The sequence below is a fragment of the Diplotaxodon limnothrissa genome, linkage group LG15 (assembly GCF_057381915.1).
Source record: "Diplotaxodon limnothrissa isolate DT_005_m linkage group LG15, D_limnothrissa_male_GT1.1, whole genome shotgun sequence".
In the NCBI taxonomy this organism is placed as follows: Eukaryota; Metazoa; Chordata; class Actinopteri; order Cichliformes; family Cichlidae; genus Diplotaxodon; species Diplotaxodon limnothrissa.
In genome coordinates, this window is record NC_140610.1 from 11,433,150 (window position 1) to 11,455,175 (window position 22,026).

General features: G+C 38.7%; 1 protein-coding gene across 1 annotated transcript in view; it reads left to right on the top strand.

Annotated features, from left to right (window-relative positions):
- fig4a (FIG4 phosphoinositide 5-phosphatase a) overlaps positions 1 to 22,026 on the top strand; it is a 57,044-nt gene that overhangs the window by 21,492 nt on the left and 13,526 nt on the right. The window contains exons 12-21 of the mRNA XM_085371846.1: positions 284 to 417; positions 1,118 to 1,234; positions 4,528 to 4,573; positions 4,729 to 4,877; positions 5,436 to 5,602; positions 9,308 to 9,446; positions 11,454 to 11,512; positions 13,323 to 13,470; positions 13,600 to 13,683; positions 14,502 to 14,697. Coding sequence (XP_085227972.1) covers positions 284 to 417; positions 1,118 to 1,234; positions 4,528 to 4,573; positions 4,729 to 4,877; positions 5,436 to 5,602; positions 9,308 to 9,446; positions 11,454 to 11,512; positions 13,323 to 13,470; positions 13,600 to 13,683; positions 14,502 to 14,697 — 1,239 coding nt within the window. The remainder of the gene's footprint in view (positions 1 to 283; positions 418 to 1,117; positions 1,235 to 4,527; positions 4,574 to 4,728; positions 4,878 to 5,435; positions 5,603 to 9,307; positions 9,447 to 11,453; positions 11,513 to 13,322; positions 13,471 to 13,599; positions 13,684 to 14,501; positions 14,698 to 22,026) is intronic.

Sequence of the window (22,026 nt, forward strand, 5' to 3'; positions counted from 1 at the left end):
GTGGTTTCTATTACATATATTCTACTCTGCTCGATACCTGTAAATTGCATCTTGCAGCTTTGTGTTCTCTGAGGTCACTGTGTAAAAGACATGAACGGATGTTGATTAATACTTCAAAGGAAAACACAGAATCTGTTACATGTCTGACTACAGCCCTAATGGAAACCTTTCAAAGAACTCAGATACTATTGTGACTGTACATCAAGCTCCCCATAATGTAACACTTAAGTTGACGTTTGATAGAATCACACATACATGTGTACATCTCTTTGTTGTGCTACAGAAGCGTGAAAAAAGGAAACACGAGAAGATTCTGAGTGAGGAGCTGTTCCGTGCTGTGGTCAACTTGAATCAGTTCCTCCCTCCCTCCCATTGCATAGACTATATCGCTTGGGACATGGCCCGATACACCAAGAGGTATTGACAAATACTAGTGCACAGAATATCTTTAAGGTGCAGGTTTATTGTGTTTTTACCATCAAAATAAGAAGCTCACTTTGAAAGAGGGGAAAAATATCATGGTGTGACGTAAGCACATTACATAAAGAGAAAATTGAACCTTTGGACAAGTTTGTATGCCTGTAAGCACTCAAATAACAAAATCACTGTGACCCCCATGTCCACCTCATTCCTGTGAAAGTGGTATATCAGGAAAATCAGAGTCACTGTGAAAAACTAAGTACATCCTGGGCTTTAGTAGCTTGTATAACCAATATTTAGCAGCAATAACTTGAAGTAAACATTTTCTATGTGACTTTATAATTCTCTTAGAACTGCTTGAAATTCCTCTCACATTGTTGTAGAGGAATTTTGGGAAGGTCCGGACAGACGTGTTAAAGAGAGCTCAAAGCAGCTATCTGGGATACTCTGAAACTTCTCTGGATTAAAATACTGACATTATTCATTTCCAGACCTTCTCATTGTTTCTGATACACTCATATGAGATTTTGACATTTTAACCTGAGCCCTTTTGGGAGCAAAGAATAGAGATGTTAAAGTCTAGGGACTTGGATATAAAATTTGATGAATGAGCTTCTACAGGCACATCCATTTTTTAAAATGATTTATTCTTCAGCGAGTTAAAATGACATTTCCAATCTTTCTCTTTCTGTCCCAGCAAGTTGTGCAATGTTCTCGACCGTCTGAGTATGATAGCAGAGAACGTGGTCAAGCGAACGGGTTTCTTCATTAATCGCTCTGACTTCTACTGTCACACTCTCAGACCAGATGAAAGGTGAGACTTTTTCTTTTTTCTTTTTTTTTTAAATCCTATTCGATTGCTTCTTTTTCTGCCCCTTTAAAACAGAGAAGGCCGAAACACACACTGCTGGACAAGAATTAAAACTTTCAGTCAGCCCCATGTGCAAAACAAACACATCTGTTACTGTTTCAGTTTTATTTGAAGCAAACTAATAAGTAAAATGGAAGCTGCTTAATGAATCTGAATATGACCGGGTTACAGAAAACTAAACCGCAATAGTGTCTTTTTTTTAGATTTATATATCGGATGTTTTCCACAAATTTTGTAAATTTAAGGTTTTGTCATTTTCCATATTCATGATCACACTTATCGACACTTGCTTGATTTTGAAACTTTCCACATATGAATTCTTAATGGAAATTATGCCTGATGGCAGTTGTATTACATTGAAATTTCTGCTAATGAGCTGAGTAGATTGCCATCCATGTACATAGTGCCTGGCTCTTCTACTGTCTGGATGATTTAATCGCTTTTACTCAGCATTAGCATTCTGTTACATAACACAACGACCATGCCAGAGCACATATTTATTACCCTTTCTTTTGCATTACGTAAGCTATCACACTTTCTTTGCTTTAAGGACTCATACGCTCAGCCACATGCTCCCAACTACACACATGCACGCACACACATACACTGGTAGGTGTTTTGTTTGTTTGTGCAATCAGGTATGACACCTGTAGCATTCATCACATGCAGGAATTGGGTCATGGATAATGAAGATATTTACAAAGTCTTGATAACGCTGCCTTGTTCTGATCATTTACACGTTTGTCTGAAGTTTCCATCTCGCTGCATTCAGACTTTGTACTTTGATGCATACTTTAGCTACACCTGCTGATTGATTTTAAAGTGGGTCACGGAGTTTATTCAGAGATGATAAAATGTGTTTTAAAACTTCCTCTTAAATATCCACAGCTCACAAGGAGAAATTCAGAATTACTGGGGTTTCTTTGCATTGATTGATTTCTGCTTGCTTTTGTACAATTTAGTCTGCCTTTCGTCAAAGGGTGATTTTCTTTATTTGCTGTTTTTCCCTTTTAAAAAGAAAGTGTTGAATGAGAGTGGTAGAGAATTTAAATGGAATAAGGAAAATACAGTTACTTTGTTAAAATAAAGGGATTACACGGCAGTCTTTTCCTGTTTCATATGTTAGGCTGTCCCCTCTCTATTTTTGGTAATTCCACGCATTGCCGGTGTTGTGCCAAAAAGTGATTGTCTGCCAAAAACTGATTTCTGGCATTTGCCAAAAACTGATTGGTTGTATTTAAACTGCTATAAATAACTTGTTGATCTACAATATGTGAAACATATGTCAAATATATCCCTCATGAATTATATCCAGTCATCTTGACCAACAAACAACATTCCTGTAAGAAGGTAGAAGCCGCAATCACTTTTTGGCAGTGACTTTTATGTGTCCTTTATTTATGGAGTTAAAAAAAATTCTTGTTTGCTTTAAAAAATGTCTCTTTTAAGAGTATTCTGGCCAAGAGGACAATGAAATTGCAACAAATGCAAAAATAGTTCTGTAAACATATTTTAAGTGGACAAAAGGAAGCTGATTGATTATAATTAAGTACAATAACACAGCTACAAAGATAATTGAGAAACAGGTAATTTTTTTTAAATTGTGTATTTAACCCCTTTGCAATACCTGTTCACCGAAGTCTATTTAGCAACATACGTAATGGTATTACACATAAAAAACAGACGGAAACATTGGAAATCACTTTTTGGCACAACACTGGAAACCCAAACAAAACGCATTAAGAGGCTCTAATGCCTGTGTCTCAATCTCGCGGCCCATGTCACCTCTACTTGCAGCCCACATAATGACGTGACAAAATATGTTTTTTTTTAATTATTGTTCAAAAAATTATTTAATATGAAGGCAATAGGCAGAGTGCTACAGGCATAACCCTAAAGAATGTAGCCTCATGGGCAGTGTAGCCCAGTTGTAAGTAAGCTATTAAGACTCGACTGTACACTGTGTTCGTGTTTTCCTCCAAAACAAGACGTTCTGTTGGAGCAGCCTTTCAACGCCTCTCTCTGTCTCTCGTTAGCAGAGTTGACCCAGACAACAAAGTAAAACTAGTTATCGGTTACGAGCCTGACGCGGAACCCGACGTATTAGCCAGAGGTCCATTTACTACGGTTCGGAGACACAGACCTGCTTTATATACACGCCGAATAGTTTTCGCTGCAAAAAGTGCAGCCTTACCTAATGTCCACCCTACGGTTACTCATTTTATATTAAGATTTAAAAATCTAGTTGGTACTGGTATGGCGTGTAGCCTTCAGTAATAGTAATAAATCACACAGCAATAGTACATTCATGTAGTTGTAAAAAGCTTGATAATATATAAAGTAATCCATTGTATTCAGAATACGTTACTCTCATACGTTACATTTTGGGGCTTGTATTCTGTAATCTGTAGTGGAATACATTTTAAAAGTAACCTTCCCAACACTGGTGGTGGGAGATTTGCATCATGGATATGCCGCAGACAGATCTGCAGCAATGTGATGCTATCGTGTCAATATTGACCAAAATCTCTGAGGAATGTTTCCATGACCCTGTTGAATCTATGAAACCATGAAGAATTAAGGCAGTTCTGAAAGCAAAAGAGGGTCTAAACTGGTACTAGCAAGGTCTACACAGTGAAGTGTAAAGCAACGGCCAGCTACTGGATGGTTCAGCTTGGCCCCAAGTAACACAATATGTACCTACTAACAAGTTCACTAATCAGTAAATTGGTGTCCTGTTTATTAACATTCATGTAACAAAAAAAAAACTAGCACTCTGGTTGTTTGCCTCTTTCTGACTTCACGTTAACAAAATAACCAAGAATTAATCTCTTTTTTTCTAAATTTTAAACATACTGTAACTTTTTTTTCCTAGGGGTCAGTATAACTTTGCTTGGTTTTGCACAGAAAGTACTACAGCAGTGTAAATGTGAACATGAGTTCCACTTTTCATCTCTGGGTATTAGAATTTGTCTGCTGAACATTTTCTTCTGTACTTGCACTCCTGATGGGGGTGCATTGTGTCAGGGTGCATTTGCTGTGTCTGCACCCATTCCATTATGTTCATTCTCGTAATGGTGACAGTCACTGTGATGACAGTTATCATCGCAGTTTCATCATACTGAAGCCGGAATAAATTAGAAAATGTTCTTGCAGAAGAATAGTATTGTGATGTATGTGTTCGGTTTGTTTCCGTTTGTTTATTGACTTCAGTAAATTAAGTAACATTTTTACAGGTGGGGAGATGTAGGTGGACAAATAACATCCACTGGGCGACTGCAGGTAGGTCTTTTGCAGCTTTTTGCACACAATTGTAAAAATCTAGTCTTTTTTAAAAAGGCTTGCCTGTTTGTCATCATCATAATGATTACTACTACTGAGTTAATAGGCTGTAGTTTATAAAGTCAGCTGTTTTCCTCTTGTTGCTTGATGTGTAGACTGGTGTGTTGCGGACCAACTGTGTGGATTGTCTTGACCGGACCAATACTGCCCAGTTCATGGTGGGCAAGTGCGCTCTGGCTTATCAGCTTTACGCACTGGGAATGATTGACAAGCCCAAGCTCCAGTTTGATACTGACTGCGTGAGGTAAAGTTCATATAATTGCCTGAAAATCTAATCCATGCTAAACTTTATCTTTTTCATTTATTTGGAATCCTTTTGGCAGACGCAGTTATTCCAACCTTTTATTCCAAAGTTTGCTGCTCTAAATTCAGTATTCGCAAACATTAGTCAGTAGTGTGTGTCTCTGTCTACTTTTACTTGAAACTGCCACTTAAAGCTCAGTTTTTTCCATCTGAACACAGCATGAGCTACAGTCAGTGCATCAAGGAGAACAAGAATCTGTCACATGCTTGAACTGAAGCGTTCTTACAAGCAACGTGAAAGCTGTTAGAACAGCACATTAACACCACTTAATATGACTCATAACTCTCTAGTAGTTAATCACTGTTGCACACATACAAAGAAACAAGCACAAAATACAGACCCAATCAGTTGAGGTATTTTTAATTACTTTTTTTTTTTAACACCTTTTTTTTTCCCAAAAAATAATCCTCCAAAAGTCCACATCACCAAAATAATAAATGAATCACAGTTTTATTTGCCCTTGCGAATTGATGACATTTTTTCTTTTGTGCTGTTCAGGTTGTTTGAGGAGTTGTATGAAGACCATGGAGACACTCTGTCACTGCAGTACGGGGGCTCTCAGCTCGTGCACAGGGTCAAGACTTACCGCAAGATTGCACCCTGGACACAGCACTCCAAAGATATCATGCAAACGCTGTCACGGTACTACAGCAATGCTTTCTCAGGTGTGTTCTACGCTAGTTCCTTCTATCCTCAGCTATGCTCCGTATTAAACAGAATCTACCCTTAGTTATGTTCCAGGTTTCCATAGAAATGGGCTCAACCTGTGCATGCATGTATAGTTTACACTCATGTGAAGTATGAAGAAAACAACACTCTATAATTACATATAAGCAAACATTTCTGCCTTTACTTGAACAGAACATAGGACAAATGTGAATCGGCTCACAAAACGTTTTGTGAGAAAGTTTGGTCACAAGTGAAAATCACTCAAGATATTTGCCAATCTTCCCAGCAGACAACTTAACAAATTCACTTTTAAGCCAGACTGTGCGACTGTGTGACTCAGAGAAACTGCACCAAGTCAAAGAATTGGTGACTGTAAAGCCATATGTTAGCATGTTAAATATCAAAGTTCATGACATCTCAATTCAAAAGAAAATGAACAGGCATGGCTTGTTTGAAAGGGTTGTCGGGGAAAAGTATTGTTTCTCTAAAAAACAAAAATGGCTTATGTTTGCAAAGTTGCATCTGCACCAATCACAAGACTTTTGGAACAATGTGTTTTGGACAGACGAGACCATAATGCCATGTTTGGCAAAATCTAAATAATAATAATAATAATAATGGATTGGATTTATATAGCGCTTTTCAAGGCACCCAAAGCGCTTTACAATACCACTATTCATTCACTCTCACATTCATACACTGGTGGAAGCAAGCTACCGTTTGTAGCCACAGCTGCCCTGGGGCAGACTGACAGAAGCGAGGCTGCCATATCGCGCCATCGGCCCCTCTGGCCAACACCAGTAGGCAAGTAGGGTAAAGTGTCTTGCCCAAGGACACAACGACTAGGACAGAGAGCCCAGGGATCGAACCGGCGACCCTCCGGTTACAGATGCAATTCCCAACCCCCTGAGCCACGGTCGCCCCAAACACCTCATACCAACTGTCAGCACAATGGTGGATGCGAGAAGATTTGGGTCTGTTTTGCAGCAGCAGGACCGAGGCACCTTACAGTCATTGAGCCAAACATGAACTCCTTTGCATACTAAGCTATTCTAGAGTCATATATGAGGACATCTGTCTGACAGCTAAAGCTTGGCTAAAATTGGGACATGCAACAGGATAATGATCAGCTTCAAATATACAATTCAGTAGCTAAAAGACTGCAGCAACAAGGTGTCAGTCCAGAACATCAGCGCTGCTGAAATGCTGGGACAAGACCTTGAGAGACCTGCACACAAATAAATGCCTGCAAAGCTCAATGAACTGTGGGAACATGGTAAAGAGAGGTGGGTCAAAATTCCTCAGGAAAAAAAAAGGCAGTTACTTCACATTTACCTTTGCTAAACCCCTTTTTTCTGCGCATGACTGCAGATGAGATTTTTAATATTGTTAATTGCAGATATTTTTTTGATTGCAGCCAATTTGTAGACATGACATAATTACCCAGCAATTACTGATAAAAGTGGCTTTGCAATGTCCGCAATTTAGATTTTTAATCATTTTAAATGACACCCTAGTGCGTGGTTACAATCAGTGTATCTAGAAATCTTAATGGGTTTACAAAGGTGTTTTCACAGTACACCAGCGAGTGTTCCAGGAGTGAAGAAGAAGACTGTGTACTGTGTCTTAAACCTTGATTAACAGAACTGCACTACTTGACCTACAACATCGACCTTGTTTGTGGTGCTTTGCTCTTGATTTAGTTTTGAGAAATTCAATCAGTAGTTTGTTGCTGAGAGTAGCGTGTATTAAGAATTTTTAAAAAGAAGCCCATATAATCCAGCAGCACAGACAGCCAGAGACCATCACACTCGAACGGGATTCATGAACTGCAAATTGAACAATCCCATGACCTGAATCAGGTAATATGATTAACTACTTGTTGCCACTTAAGAAGACTATATAAGGACAAATTAGCCTAAATGCTTTGTAGTCTGAGCACTGGCTGGTTTGTTCTGTCAACTTGACCCTTTACAAGGGCACAACCATTTTCACAGATTTTCCCGTGGTCATGTTTTCCGTGGTCATGTTTTCCATGCCCTTTTAGACTAGTTTCTGCAAAATTGGAAAAGGGTAATTCCACCCTTGTGTTGCTCAGTAATTTCTAAAAAAAGAACACCCGGTAAATGTTAAAACCATAATCCTTCCATAATAAGTTCTCCTATTAATGGCACTCATATGTGCATATGTATGTTGTATATATTTTTATTATGTATATGGGGAATTAAAATAAATACAGTAGAATAAAATTATAAAATGCTACTTCCTATGAGGTAAATGACATATAATTTTATATCATAGTCAAGCACTGTAACAGCTTCCCCTTGAATCACAGATCAATTTTATACACAGAACCATGTAGTGTAAGCTTCCATATCCTGTGCAGCCTTTTAATTGGTAGATGCAGTGTGACCTCATATGCTTATTAAGACAATTAACAGACATGATGTCAAATTATATTCCTCCTTCCTTTCATTCATAATGGTTGCACGTGTATATTATTTTCAAAGATCACCAGTAACTCGTATCATGTGTGATACACGAGATAAATCTCAGAGAAAAAAACGTAATTGGAGAACAGTCTTGGTGGTGGGCTGTAATAAAACCCTGTTTAGTTTCTAATTACCTAACGTGACTGTTGGGGCAGCATGCACGTGGCTTCGTGCTGTAGTTAGGGAGGGTGAATTAAATGGCACTAAACCAGACAAATGTACAAAGCACGTGCCACATGCTGAGCACACAAACGCTCACAGAGATTATCTAAGCACACACTCATAGCCAAAATGCTGTAGTGCAGTTGTTACAAGAGTTTTTACTGCTATGATGTATGTACAAGTCAGCGTTACTTAGATGTTGATTCATTAACTTAAATCTTTTCAATGCTGCTCACAGTGAAGAGCTGGTGTAGTTTGCCATCATGGTAAAGGAGGCTTAAGTTTGCTTCACATTCACTTTTGAACTGTACTCTCCTGCATTAGGAACCACAGTAATTTATAAACTAACATTTTTTTCTTGTTCTTTTGTTTTTTTAAACAAGGCACTGTTGACACAAAACTCAAAAGTTTAAATATATAAAATGGTACATGATTAAAAAGATTCAATTTAAAGTATGCACATTATTTGGCTTTCCTCTTCCTGAGCATCTCTGGGCATTAGTAACTTCAAGACTTTTTTTTTCAAGCAGTATATTTTTTTAAGTCATCTACATCAGTAGTTTTCCAGGCTTCGAAGACTTTCAAGGTTTATCTTTTGCCATTGGCTGCTTTTTCAGTCATTTTGAAAAAGCAACCAATGGCTACCTAGACCAGTTGAGGATGAGTTCAGTCTGTCTATCTACTGTTCACTGAAATGTCATCAGAAACGGTCTTTATGGAAGTTTGGCTGTCAAGAAGCTATTTCTAGGTAAGAGAAATTGGAAGAAAAGGCTCAGCTATGTCAAATTACCCAAGAACTGGATTGGAAATGACTGGCAACTCTTCTGGCAAGAGAGGAGCTTTGAATGTCTTTCAAGAACCCTGGATAAATATTTCTGAAGACTACTTAAAGAAATGACAGGAAAGTTTGCCTAAGAGAGTTCAGATCGTGTATAATCACGTCTCTTGATGAACCAGTTATATCATCATAACCTTTACAGTTTGTTTTACAGTTTTTGGAGTTTTTTGTTTTTTTTAGCTATTCGTGTTTCCATCTCTCTCTTTCAGATGCTGACAGACAAGATGCAATCAACTTGTTCCTCCAAGTTTACCAGCCATCAGAGTTTAAGCCACACCTTTGGGAGCTTCCCACAGACTTCTATCTGCATCATACAAGCACCATGGCCATCCCCCAAGACAGACGGAGGTAACAGATAACCCTAAATACACCAACCAAAAGATTACTGTGCTTGCTTTGCATGAACACAGACCTTATTTCTCTGTCTTCAATATTGAAGTTGTTCATTTAAATGTTGGTGGATTTTTATAGGATTGGGATTGCACACTTTTTGCACATCCAAGTGTGCAAAACGTCCAGCTTTTTCTTGAGCTGGACAAGATTTTCAAAAATTTGATCCTGAAAGTTTAATTATATGCAGCTATATGTTTCCTACTGGGTTGAGCTTTATGCTTTTATACCTGTGTCTATGTGCAAATTGGTATCTTATGCGTGGGTTCTGAAAGTACAGGAATGCTAAACATAGGGAAGGAGATCCAGAGGAAACACAGGCAAATTAAGAACAAATTTTTAATGTTTCCACAGCATATGTGCAAAAATCAGTGCAAAGTGAGAAAAAACAACACAGAGTTTTGCAACTACACACTTTACTATTAGATTGTAGTTGCTTCAGACTTCAGACTTTGACTGTCAAAAAAGTGACCAATTGTATTTATTTATTTTTGTAGCTTTCACCTGTGAAGCTCTTACACAGTACTTTCTTATGAGAAATAACCTATAAGAGATGCAACCCAAACATTAAATGAGGTATGCTCAAAATTCAGAAATCCAAAACCCCTACAAAGAGGAAAATGTATATATGCTGTAAGATAATCCTAAGAGGGTGATCAGTTTGATATAAATACTCATTAACAGCACAGAGAAAGACATTGAAAGCTGTTTTATTGCTTATCCTATCAATGACTTGAAGAAACTCTGTGTGTGTGTGTGTGTGTGTGTGTGTGTGTGTGTGTGTGTGTGTGTGTGTGGACAAAATATCCATTAGATTTTAAATACGTTGCCATTTTTTAATGCATATTTTGAGATGTGAGGATCTGGCTGCTCCACGACCATGCTCACTGATCTCATGGAGAACAGTCTTAACACAGTAATTACTCTCCTTGTAATTATCCTAGTGGTAATTTAACACTGGCACTGATGTCTGTAGTATCTGGATATGATATAATTTCTATTGTAAGATCAAATCTGATCTTTAAGATAGAATATAACAGTCGTTGCTGTCAGTTTGTCTCGAGGTAATGTTAGGTTATGCGTTTTATTGGGGAGTCTACGATCGCTTCGGTGAAATCTGAAATCCTTTTATGTGAGATATTGTTAAATATAATTGAATATATGATAAGACAGGGCTACATACTAAGAAAATATCAATAATCTTTTTTCCTTGTATTTCTGTTTATGTGGTTGATTGTTTATTTTGTGTCTTCTTAGAACCACCATGCAGTACATAAGCATGTCCGTATGACACATGTCTCTATCACCTGTTGTTTGTTCATGCAGGTGTTGTCTGTTCAAGCTGATGTCCTACAAATTTCACAATGTCAGTTTATCAATTGGTCTGTCCTAGTCATGATCCAGTAATAATGGATTGGATTTATATAGCGCTTTTCAAGGCACCCAAAGCGCTTTACAATGCCACTATTCATTCACTCTCACATTCATACACTGGTAATGACTGCAATTCACTTCATGTTTTGACCCAGAGTGATTTTGTGCTTGTTATTTATGCGCGTAAGTGTGAGAGTGTATTCACTTTGGTTGCTTCATACTGTCTTCATGCTTATGTAAAAGCAGACCCAATTTTCTTTTTCAGGCCACGAATTTGTGTAGCCACAATGGGCCAAAGTAGCTCAGTCATTATTCCAAGAAATTAGCATGGCTGCAGCTAAATTCAATTCAGCTTCCACACTTTGCGCTTTTCCTCTCAAAGAGGAGTAAGAAGCAAATCGCACGCTAAACCAGATCATCATAAGAGCGTTCGCTCAAATTGCTCACATTGAATAAAAGTCTAGGTGGTCCAGACAGGCCAATTTTCCAAATGTAGGTTAAGTCCCAGAAGAGACTAATTCAGACTTTAGGTTGCGTTCACCTTCTCAAAAGTTTTAATATTTTAATGCTGTGTATTTTATTTGTTTGTAGCTATACACTCTGGTGGTCAGAGGGAGTCCTGTCCTACCTTCCTGTCCCCTATGATGAAGGTATTGTCAATGAATTTAATGGTTTTAATTGTAAGAAACAGAACTATTTATGAAACTGATTTAAACGACCAACCATCAATGGCTTTGTCTGTCATTGCTTACCATATTCCTTAGCCTAGCAGGAACTGTGTATTTGGTTGCAATTATTGTTGGTAAAAAATAAATGCAAAATAACTCTGCAGACCAATCTAGGGATTCAACAAACCTTATACTGATGTTGTAACTGACTTGTTTAAATATACACTATATTGCCAAATCATTGAGATCAGGTCTTCCAAACACTTTCATGGCCACAGGTAGGGCTGTTCGATACAACGATATATATCGGATGACGATATAAAAATGTCTATCGTTTCATTTTGTTTCGTGGTGTCGCAAAATAAACTGTTTACTGCAATATTTTTTTCATCGTTTTGATGGTCACTGTAGTCGCCATATTAATTTCTTAAAGTTCTCTCTTTCTCTTATATTTTATATAACCGCACTACGGACGGACAAGTGTCTGTATTTATGCGTTGTCGTTAGCAACTACGACGATAAAACCATTGCGTGTCCGCTTGTTTGTTTTCCACATAAACCTTTCACAATAAAGCTCAAGATCCTGTTGAGACTTTTCAAAATAAACTGAACCACGTGAAAGAGCAGCTTATTTACGGATGAGAAGCAAAAAAGAGCCGTCAGGTGCTAAAAAATAAACCTTAGACTCAAACGTTAGAGCAGGCTTTTCCCCGCAGCACGCTGTGTAATAAATACAAGGAAAACGGCGGCCGTTACAACTTATGTCTAAAAATATATTGTTTCACACATCAGTTAAAACACTCGACCCAGGTACACGACGCCCAGCTGGAAACGCTTCACGCAAGTCGAGCTGCCCGAGATTCACAGAATTTACAGAAAATGTTAAATTTTTGTGATTTATATCGTTATCGGGACGATAGATATCTTATATCAGGATATGAAATTTTGGTCATATCGCACAACCCTAGCCACAGGTGTAAAAATCAAGCACCTAGGCATGCATTCTGCTTCTACAAATGCTTGTGAAAGAATGGGTTGGTCTCATGAGCTTGTCGAATTCCAGTGGTAATATGATAATGTGTGCAGAAAGTCCCAAGTTCGTTGGGGTGATGAATCTTCTTTAATCTGATGGAGGAGTCTGGGTTTGGTGGTTGCCACAAGAACGTGATCTGCGTGACTCCCTTGTGCAAAGTTAAAATTTTGATGGAGGGGGGATTATGATGTGGGGTTGTGTTTTTTAGGAATTGGGCTCAGTCCCTTAGTTCCAGTGAAAGGAAACTCTTAATGCTTCAAACCAAGACATTTTGGAAAATTTGATGCTCTCAACTTTGTGAGAACAGTTTGGGGATGACCCCTTCCTGTTCAAAGATAGCTGTGTATCACAGTACAAAGCAAGGTCGATTAAAACACTGACTAGCAAGATAGGTGTTGAAGAACTCGAGGTGTCTCGCCTAAACCCAATAGAACACCTTTGGAATAAATTAGAGTGGAGAATCCGAGCCAAGCCTTCTAATCCAACACTAGTGTTTGACCCCACTAATGTGCTTCTGGAAGAATGGCAAAAAATTCCCATAAACACACTCCAAAACCTTGTGGAAGAAGGGTGGGCTGATGTCATATCATATTAAACCCTGTGGATTAAGAATAGGATGTTATTCAATTCACAGGCGTATGATGGCAAATGAGCAAATCCTTTTGGCGATATAGTGTATTTTTGTGTTGAAAGTGTGTGGGTGTCGCGGTTGTAATTGTTATAAATATTAATATTATTTCTGTTCCTGTTTGGATGCAGTTCCCTGTGAGGAAAATATGAATAAGGTCAAAGTGAAGAGAATGAACCAGTTGGACGAGAGTATTGACATTTACACGGAATTCTTCAAACCGTATGAACTTACCTCCTTTGATGACACGTTCTGCATTGCCATGACCAACTCTGCAAGGTGGATATACACATACAAAAGCAATGATTTTGGTAGTGAAACATGTCTCTGATAAACAGTGTGTTCTGAATTTATTAGCTGTTGTTGTTATGCAGGATGTCGACTAATAGCTATTTTCTGATCATAAAGGGAATTTATGCCCAAAACAGTGGGAGCGGATCCAAACCCGTTCACAGTGCGCAAGCCAGAGGAAACGGGAAAATCAGTGCTGGGGTGAGTGTAGTACTACCATGTACACATCAACCTTTGTGTTGTAGCTTTTTATTTATTACATGAAAAATAAATCAGCCCGATGTCACTGTGCCCTCATGCACACAGCTTTGTTTAACCACAAGCAATGTTACACTTTTCCCCTATTTTTTGGTTTCAAAAAACATTTATATGTTAATATATTTTCCAAATAAATATGTATGCACACAGGAAAAAATAGGATAATGCAATTCCTCATGTGCTTTTCATTGTCCCTACATTAGCAAGACCCTTACATATGAAATGCTTATTTTTGATTTGCTGTAGAAATAGAAATTAGAATCTACATGTTTAAGCATGCAATTGAAGTCCATTTGTGTTCTGTGCTTCAGATAGCTTTCCCTGTACAAGCTAATCTACATCCCCAAAAGCTGCTCTGTGTACCTGTTGCCATTTTTCTGAGAATAAGAATTGTGTTTCATTACTCTTATCCTTCATATCTGCTTTTTCTTGCTTGCTTTGCAAGGTTCTCCTCCTAATATTGCGATCAGGGATAACATTTGCAGAATCCTCTGTATACAGAGATCATGGGCTCAAACTCGTACAGCCTTTGGGAACCATGAAGTCTGTTTCAGTTACATGTTTAGTCACATTTCTGCTGGGAGATGTTGTGGAAGAACATGGTGCCATTTCTGATCTGATGACTCATTAGACATGATAAAAATAATCGGGATTCTGCTGCTTGACTAAACTGTAAAATGTACAATACATGAACGATAGTTGTATGTGTTTATACTGTACATACGTTGATCTGTGTGCATGCGTGTGGATCTTGGCAACAGCAAGAGCAGTAAAGAGGAGACGATTCTCCAGAGGAAGACTGCAGCTAGCGCACCTCCTCCCCCGAGTGAGGAGGCCATATCTAGCACATCAGAGGATGACTCCGAGGAGGACCGTGAGGATGAGGGGACTGTATCTCAACGATCCACACCGATCAAACTGCTAACGGAGTCTGGAGAGAGTAGTCGCACCCAGGAGGTATGAACACACAAACACTGTCCTAACAAGGCAGATTCAAATCCCCAAATATATTAAAGGAAGCTATCAGATTTGAATTTGTGGATCTTATTAAATAAATTAAAAATAATTTCACTTCTGAGTGTAATTGTTTAACAAGTTAATATCCTCTAATAATTCAAGGATATGTTATGTTGTCTAAAGACCTCCCAGCACTTCTCAGTTTATGCTGGGTTGCTAACTGCTTATATTTTAGGCCTCAAATGAATGTTGCGTTCCAGTATGAGTATGTCACCCTGGTTGTGTTCTCTCTCGCCCACCTCCCTTAAGTCTCCCAGAAGAAATTAGTTCTTTGTTTTGGTTTACGTCAGACGGAAGAGCAGACGTCACCTTAATCGGTGTCAGTGATAGAGCTGAGGCTCTAAATAGTGTTTGTTTCTTCTAACGCATTGAAGAAATGAATTGAGATAGTTGCACAGTTTCCTCTCTTGTATTATTGCTTACAAATCTACTGCTGCTACTACTACTCTGCTTGTCAAAGGAAACAAATCAATCCTGCATAATTCCATTTGTTGTTATTTTGGTTTTTCTGGTTCTGTGCACGTGTATTGTGATAGCGTGTAAACCTTTTTGATGTCCTTGATGGTCCCTTTGGGTGAGAATGTGGGGCATGTGCTTCGGGATTTTTGGCTGCTTTTAGAACATCAGGTGATGAGAGGTCACCAGCGGGTTTCCGGCTTGCCTTAATTTTTTGATGACTGATTCGGTTCTCTTTTTTGGTTTCTTGCCAAGGTAGATTTTATGGTCCAAATCAGCTTTGAAACTCCCTAACACTCACATTAAAAGCCTAAAATCACACTAGAGTTAAAAAAAATAAAATACGAGAGGCAGTGAGGAAGAATTTGTTTACCCAATGATTGCACTGAATTCTTTTGCCTGCAAGTAGTTGTGGCAACCGGCTAGTAACAAGAGGTTGAGTATGTTGCACTTTTGATTGTAAATGGATTTCATGGGTCACCTGGTGGGAGGCTACCTGTCTCCAAAAAGTCAGTCTGACTCAGTTTCAGTTCAGTTCTTTTTTATTTCAAACATATACATTCACCAACATTTCATAAAATCATTCCATACAGTTGTTTGAAAAGGAGTAGGCAGAAGTATATACTTATTTAGCCCTACCCCCTCAGGTTTACATCCTCATCATCTAAATTTGAACCACAAAAACGTATACAATACCTTCAACTTAGAACATAACATCTCAAAAAAATATTTTCACATGTTCAACTAAAACTATATTTAGATTTGCTAATTTGCAGAAGAAAATAAACATGAGTTTGACTGCTGTCTTGGGTTAATTGCATTTTCTTCATTCTTATACTTATTTAATATTTCTTTTTTGAGTTTTATTTTAAACTGGTTTATATCACTACTGACCTTTATTTCTTCTTTTAACTCATTCCAGAATTTAACTCCCGCTATTGAAATAGACATCCTTTTCAATGTTGTTCTTACTCTTTGTAATTTTAAATTCCACTTCCCTCTAAAATTATACCTCCCTTCTCTTTCTAAGAACCATTTACTTATTTTGATTGGGAGCATCCCTTTCCTTACCTTATATATTATTTGCACTGTTTTAAACTTCACCAGATCCTGGAATTTTATAGCTTGCGTCCTAATAAAGAGTGCATTTGTGTGAGCCCTATACCCCTCCTGATTTATTAGTCTAATGGCCCTTTTCTGCATTATGATTATAGTCTGAATATTACTTTTATATGTATTTCCCCAAACCTCTACACAATAACTCATGTATGGTAATAGCAAAGCACAATATAACATATACAATATTTTCCTATCCAGAAATTTTTTTACTTTCCCCAAGACAGCAATGCCCCGTGCTAACTTTCCCCTCACATAAGTGATGTGTGATTTCCAACAGGCCTTTTGATCAATGATCACACCAAGAAATTTTATGGCATTAACCCTTTCTAGATATATATTATATCGACACAAATTTCAATGTTAATGTTTTTCTTATAGTTTCCGAATAACATAAATTTAAGGACAATTTGTTTCTATCAAACCACTTCTTTAATATCTTTAACTCCTCTGTGATCACCTCCAAAACCTGTTGAAATTCCGCACCTGAACAAAGTATATTGGTATCATCTGCAAAAATTACAAACTTTAGTATCTTCGATACTTTACAAATATCATTTATATACGTAATAAACATTTTCGGACCTAATACTGATCCTTGAGGTACTCCACATTCAATATCCATCAATTTAGATTTAAACTCATTTATTTGTACATATTGCTGTCGATTCATCACATAGCTGTTTATCCAATCCAGTACCACACCCCTGAACCCATATTTTTCCAGTTTGATTTTTAGAATTTCGTGATCAACAGTATCAAATGCTTTTTTTTAGATCTAGAAAGACTCCAAGTGCGTACTTCTTGTTATCCATACATGCTGTTATTTCTTCCATTAAATCCATCAATGCCAAAACTGTTGATCTATTATTTCTAAACCCATACTGGCAATTTGCCAACAAATCATGTTTAGCCACAAAGCTATCAAATCTTTTTAGAAATAGTTTTTCCAGTATCTTAGAAAACTGGGAGAGTACTGACACTGGTCTATAATTTGTAAAACAATGCTTTTCACCTGATTTATAAATAGGAATAATTTTTGCAACTTTCATTTTTTGTGGAAAAACCCCTTCCTGGAAAGACAAATTAAAAATATATTGTAGTGGTTTTACAATACCATCAATTACTCTCTTTACCGTTACCATATCAATATCATGACAGTCAGTACTCGTTTTACTGCAATCACTCTCAGGCAAATTGGTAACAGTTTGAAAATGATTTGAATTTGTAAACACAAAGACAACACAATTGCAACTCGTCTGCTCAACGCATCTCTTTGCAATATGGAACTCGACTCGGCTGGTTGCCAACAGGTTGTGTTCTAGTTTTATTCCTATATCAAGCAACTGCATTATTATTTGTGGAGGCATTTCTCTTCTCTTTTCAAATCTATGAGAAGACGGTAGTTGTGGCTGTTTCAGTGACTGGTCCCCGTCAGTGAAAAAAACATTTCAAAGTCGATGAAACTCCAAATTCAGTGCACACAGTCGCAATAGCTGTGGTCGTGCTGACGTCTCTAACCACTGTTCCTTAGTGTGACCACAGCATTGATGAATTTAAGGACATTAATCACTTGCAGATACAGTGGGGCAAAAAAGTATTTAGTCAGCCACCGATTGTGCAAGTTCCCCCACCTAAAATGATGACAGAGGTCAGTAATTTGCACCAGAGGTACACTTCAACTGTGAGAGACAGAATGTGAAAAAAAAATCCATGAATCCACATGGTAGGATTTGTAAAGAATTTATTCGTAAATCAGGGTGGAAAATAAGTATTTGGTCAATAACAAAAATACAACCCAATACTTTGTAACATAACCTTTGTTGGCAATAACAGAGGTCAAACGTTTACTATAGGTCTTTACCAGGTTTGCACACACAGTAGCTGGTATTTTGGCCCATTCCTCCATGCAGATCTTCTCGAGAGCAGTGATGTTTTGGGGCTGTCGCCGAGCAACACGGACTTTCAACTCCCGCCACAGATTTTCTATGGGGTTGAGGTCTGGAGACTGGCTAGACCACTCCAGGACTTTCAAATGCTTCTTACGGAGCCACTCCTTTGTTGCCCGGGCGGTGTGTTTTGGATCATTGTCATGTTGGAAGACCCAGCCTCGTTTCATCTTCAAAGTTCTCACTGATGGAAGGAGGTTTTGGCTCAAAATCTCACAATACATGGCCCCATTCATTCTGTCCTTAACACGGATCAGTCGTCCTGTCCCCTTGGCAGAAAAACAGCCCCATAGCATGATGTTTCCACCCCCATGCTTCACAGTAGGTATGGTGTTCTTGGGATGCAACTCAGTATTCTTCTTCCTCCAAACACGACGATTTGAGTTGATACCAAAAAGTTCTACTTTGGTTTCATCTGACCACATGGCATTCTCCCAATCCTCTGCTGTATCATCCATGTGCTCTCTGGCAAACTTCAGACGGGCCTGGACATGCACTGGCTTCAGCAGCGGAACACGTCTGGCACTGCGGGATTTGATTCCCTGCCGTTGTAGTGTGTTACTGATGGTGACCTTTGTTACTTTGGTCCCAGCTCTCTGCAGGTCATTCACCAGGTCCCCCCGTGTGGTTCTGGGATCTTTGCTCACCGTTCTCATGATCATTTTGACCCCACGGGATGAGATCTTGCGTGGAGCCCCAGATCGAGGGAGATTATCAGTGGTCTTGTATGTCTTCCATTTTCTGATGATTGCTCCCACAGTTGATTTTTTCACACCAAGCTGCTTGCCTATTGTAGATTCACTCTTCCCAGTCTGGTGCAGGTCTACAATACTTTTCCTGGTGTCCTTCGAAAGCTCTTTGGTCTTGGCCATGGCGGAGTTTGGAGTCTGACTGTTTGAGGCTGTGGACAGGTGTCTTTTATACAGATGATGAGTTCAAACAGGTGCCATTCATACAGGTAACGAGTGGGGGACAGAAAAGCTTCTTACAGAAGACGTTACAGGTCTGTGAGAGCCAGAGATTTTCCTTGTTTGAGGTGACCAAATACTTATATTCCACCCTAATTTGACGAATAAATTCTTTACAAATCCTACCATGTGAATTCATGGATTTTTTTTTTTTTCACATTCTGTCTCTCACAGTTGAAGTGTACCTCTGGTGCAAATTACTGACCTCTGTCATCATTTTAGGTGGGGGAACTTGCACAATCGGTGGCTGACTAAATACTTTTTTGCCCCACTGTAAGTACTGCGTCGTCCTACCATGTAGCAAGAGAATTTGAGAGTGAGTAGAGCTTGCAGTGGATATTCTTAGAGATGCATTCATCCATTCATTTTCTTAACCATGTATCCAACTAAGACTGATGGCAGCTACAGCCTCTCCTGGCTGACACTGGGCAAGATCCATGCATACCAAATTAGGCAGAGCTGTAGATTGCATGTAAGACCTTTTTAGGCCTAAAAGGAATATTTTCATTGAAAAAAATTCTCAATATGCGATTCTGATAAATGCTTTTGCTACTTTCTAAACAGACACATCACTGTATAGTTCATCAAATGCAGTAAAATCTGCGTATGTGTGTAGATATTAGTAACGAACCTTTGTCATGTCCTGTCTATATTGGTATCTGTTTCATGTCCCGGGGGGACTGGATGCACGTTTTGACCCAGATTCCCTATAAGCACAGTGAGACCAAGAAGCACATTAATGAGCACAGGTAGAGTAGGTCAGTGTGTCAACAGGACTGATGCACCAGATAACTACATCCTCTTAAAATGTCTCAGTTTCTAAGAAATTACCTTTGTCATGCATGAATGAGCCCCCAGTGATGTGTAAACTGTTGGTTTCAGAGTTATTATATTGCCTTTGCTACCGAAGCTGCTCACAGTCATCATGACATGACATGAAAAAAAGACAAAACTAAAACAAACGCTGTTGTGACAGTGATGTACACTGTCTTGTTGGTATATATATATGTATGATTTGTATCACCTTCATGTTTCCAAACCGATATCATGAGCAGCAGCTTTTACAGCTGTGGCTCCAGCAAACATCAGCTGATACTAGAAATTAATTTAAAATAAATTATAACAACAGCTTATCAAGCTTGAACGTGCTGCTGTTGTTGTTTAGCGCAACATCCGCTGGTTTCCTGTTTCTGGCGCAAAGTGGGAGATAAACAAACAAGAGAGACGATCAGCTGATCATTGATCAGTTTCATGATTGAAGTAGCAACAGGAGAGGGAGGGAGGGAGGGAGAATGAGGGGAGAAGAGGCAGCTGACAGCGTAAAGACAGAATAACTCCAGCTTTGTGTCTTTTTTTCATTCTAGCTGAAGTACGGGACTAATCGCGTTCCTTTTCCCCTCAATACGGATGTATTGTAATTGGTCCAGCCCAGAGTTGATCATAACCAATTGGCTAATCCACCACCTTTTAGGTGCCATTTAGATTAGTTATTGATTTAGGAAATCTTCACATTATTCTCAGCCTGGGCTTACTCCTGTTTTATAATTCACTAAAGGTCTTGGCACCTTAGACTGCTCTTGTAGAAAGTCCCAGCTGTCCTTGAGGTCTCATCGGTAGTCTCATTACATTTTTTCATGTAATTGTCCTATTTGTGCAGCACAAAGCTTTGAATCTACAACATTGTTCTAACAACAAAAAGAAAAAGCACCTTTGCTTGATTTATCTGGGCAGTGGCACCGAGAAGGAGAAATATCTTGAAGGCATTTTGTCTTCAGAGTTGAAAGCAGAGGCACTCCCTCTTTCTCCATCCATCTATTTCTCCTCCTGATTTATGATGTATTTTCCTTGGGTTGCCTGCCTGTCTTCTCGTGGCCATGAGCAATGAGCTGGTCATGAATATTTTGGGCCGGACAGCTTGCTCACGTGTTGGGCGCACGCAGTCACTCTCGTGCATCTCGTGTCGCTGCCTGCAAGCCTGTCCCCGAGAATGGATTGCCAGGGTGCCAGCACAACACACAACTGTTGAAATATTTAAACATCGGATCATTACTACGTTTACCATGTAATTACACATGCTCATTTGGTATTCCACCTCGATTTGAGCGTGCATGTGCTCGGTAGATTTGCTGTGTGTTGCTGTACAAGCAGATATGCGCCTGCACAACACCCTCGCCTGTGTGCTGCACGTAGGTGTGTATGGTGCGGTTAGTGTTTTGCGAATCCCCGTGTAGTCTTTGATCAGGGCTCTGTGTATTATTGTGATCTTGTGTGTGTTCACAGCTGCTGTTTTCCTGGACATGGTTCTGGTAACACCCTGCGTAATTCTCCCCTCCCTGCAGCTCAGATCAATACAGTTACTGGGAAAATTGAAAGCTTTATGTTGCACATATTACTGCAATGTCAGAAAAGTGAGAGAACGGACTGCGTTTAGGGCTGAACGATTATGGGAAATAATCTAATTGCGATTTTTTGCCCCAATATTGCGATTGCGATGCGATATGCGATTATTTTTTAAGGTATTTGTCTTCTGTATTATTAAACAAAGACAAGCAATACATCATATAGTATGGCCAATACTATATTACATTAATTTTAAACTGTTCTTTCCTGGAAGACAGACCTCTGTTATGATGACATGAGGTGATGCATGAATTGATGACTGACATTTTTATTTAACTTCTTCAATCACAACAGTATATTTGAACATACACAATAGTTTATTTTTAGCTTACAAACATCTGAGCATAAAGTGCTGACAAGGAACCCTGGTGTAAACATTA